The 884-nt window shown below is 46.2% G+C and overlaps 1 protein-coding gene across 1 annotated transcript in view; it reads left to right on the top strand.

Moving 5' to 3' along the window:
* The window catches only part of LOC118338693 (WD repeat, SAM and U-box domain-containing protein 1-like), a gene marked incomplete in the record, with an annotated part of 23,041 nt that overhangs the window by 7,961 nt on the left and 14,196 nt on the right, over positions 1–884 (top strand). The window contains 1 exon segment of the mRNA XM_035675985.1: positions 176–352. Coding sequence (XP_035531878.1) covers positions 176–352 — 177 coding nt within the window.

Genomic DNA, 884 nt, shown 5'->3' with positions numbered 1-884 from the left:
TGTGTGTGTGTGTGTAGGCAGGTAATTGTCCCTCCCCATATCAGCACCGAGGGAGTGTGTCCTTTTCTGTGGAGTGTGAGGGGAAATTGTTTGTTTGCATCAGATAAGTTTTGTTCCAGGAGATGGGGGTATAATAGCAGAGCACGTCCCCCCCTTCCTGTTGTATGTTTTGCAGGAAGGAAGTTGCCGGGTCACTCCAGGCTGCTGGTTGCTGATTGGTCGGAGGAGGATGTGCAGACTTGGCTGTGTGAGGAAGGACTGCAGGAGCTCGTCAGCATCTTTAAAGCCAACAACATCGACGGAGCAGAGCTCAGCCAGCTGAGCAAGGAAACAGCCACAGAGCTGGGAATTGGTGAGCATTGAAGATAAAACAGTCACACACATTAGTGTACAGTACACACACACTCTCACAGGAACACTGGGATTCTGTGTTTTTGTGGGGATTTACTGTTTGATCCTAAAACATGACATCTAGAATCCGATAGCGTGATATAAGCCTCTTTTTTTATCGATGCTCTGATTTATTTCTTCCCCCCCTCCTACAGCTCTCCCCAAATAGTGATCTGATTTAGGGACGTGATGCTGCAGCAGTCCTATCTGCTTATACAATCACAAATCACGCTGTGAGGACAGTACCCCACAGGATGACCTTTACGTCACAAACAATGATAATCCCTCTGAAAATAAGATTAGTCCATTCAGGGTCGTCCAAGGTCTCAGTGGAAAGTCACTGTGCAAACTGCAGCTAGAAAACCAAAAATATGGCTCCCTGCTTTGGGGGGACACCAACACTATTACAGAGTAGCAAACAATGTACACGGCAGCATTATCTCCACCAAGGCAGTTTAAAGGAATAGTTAAACAACTTAAAATACGCTTATTTG

The sequence above is a fragment of the Morone saxatilis genome, unplaced genomic scaffold, assembly GCF_004916995.1.
Source record: "Morone saxatilis isolate NCDOM2014 unplaced genomic scaffold, NCSU_SB_2.0 Contig5, whole genome shotgun sequence".
Lineage (NCBI taxonomy): Eukaryota > Metazoa > Chordata > Actinopteri > Moronidae > Morone > Morone saxatilis.
The sequence above is the reverse complement of the archived record's forward strand: the minus strand, read 5'-3'. Positions and strand labels throughout refer to the sequence as shown.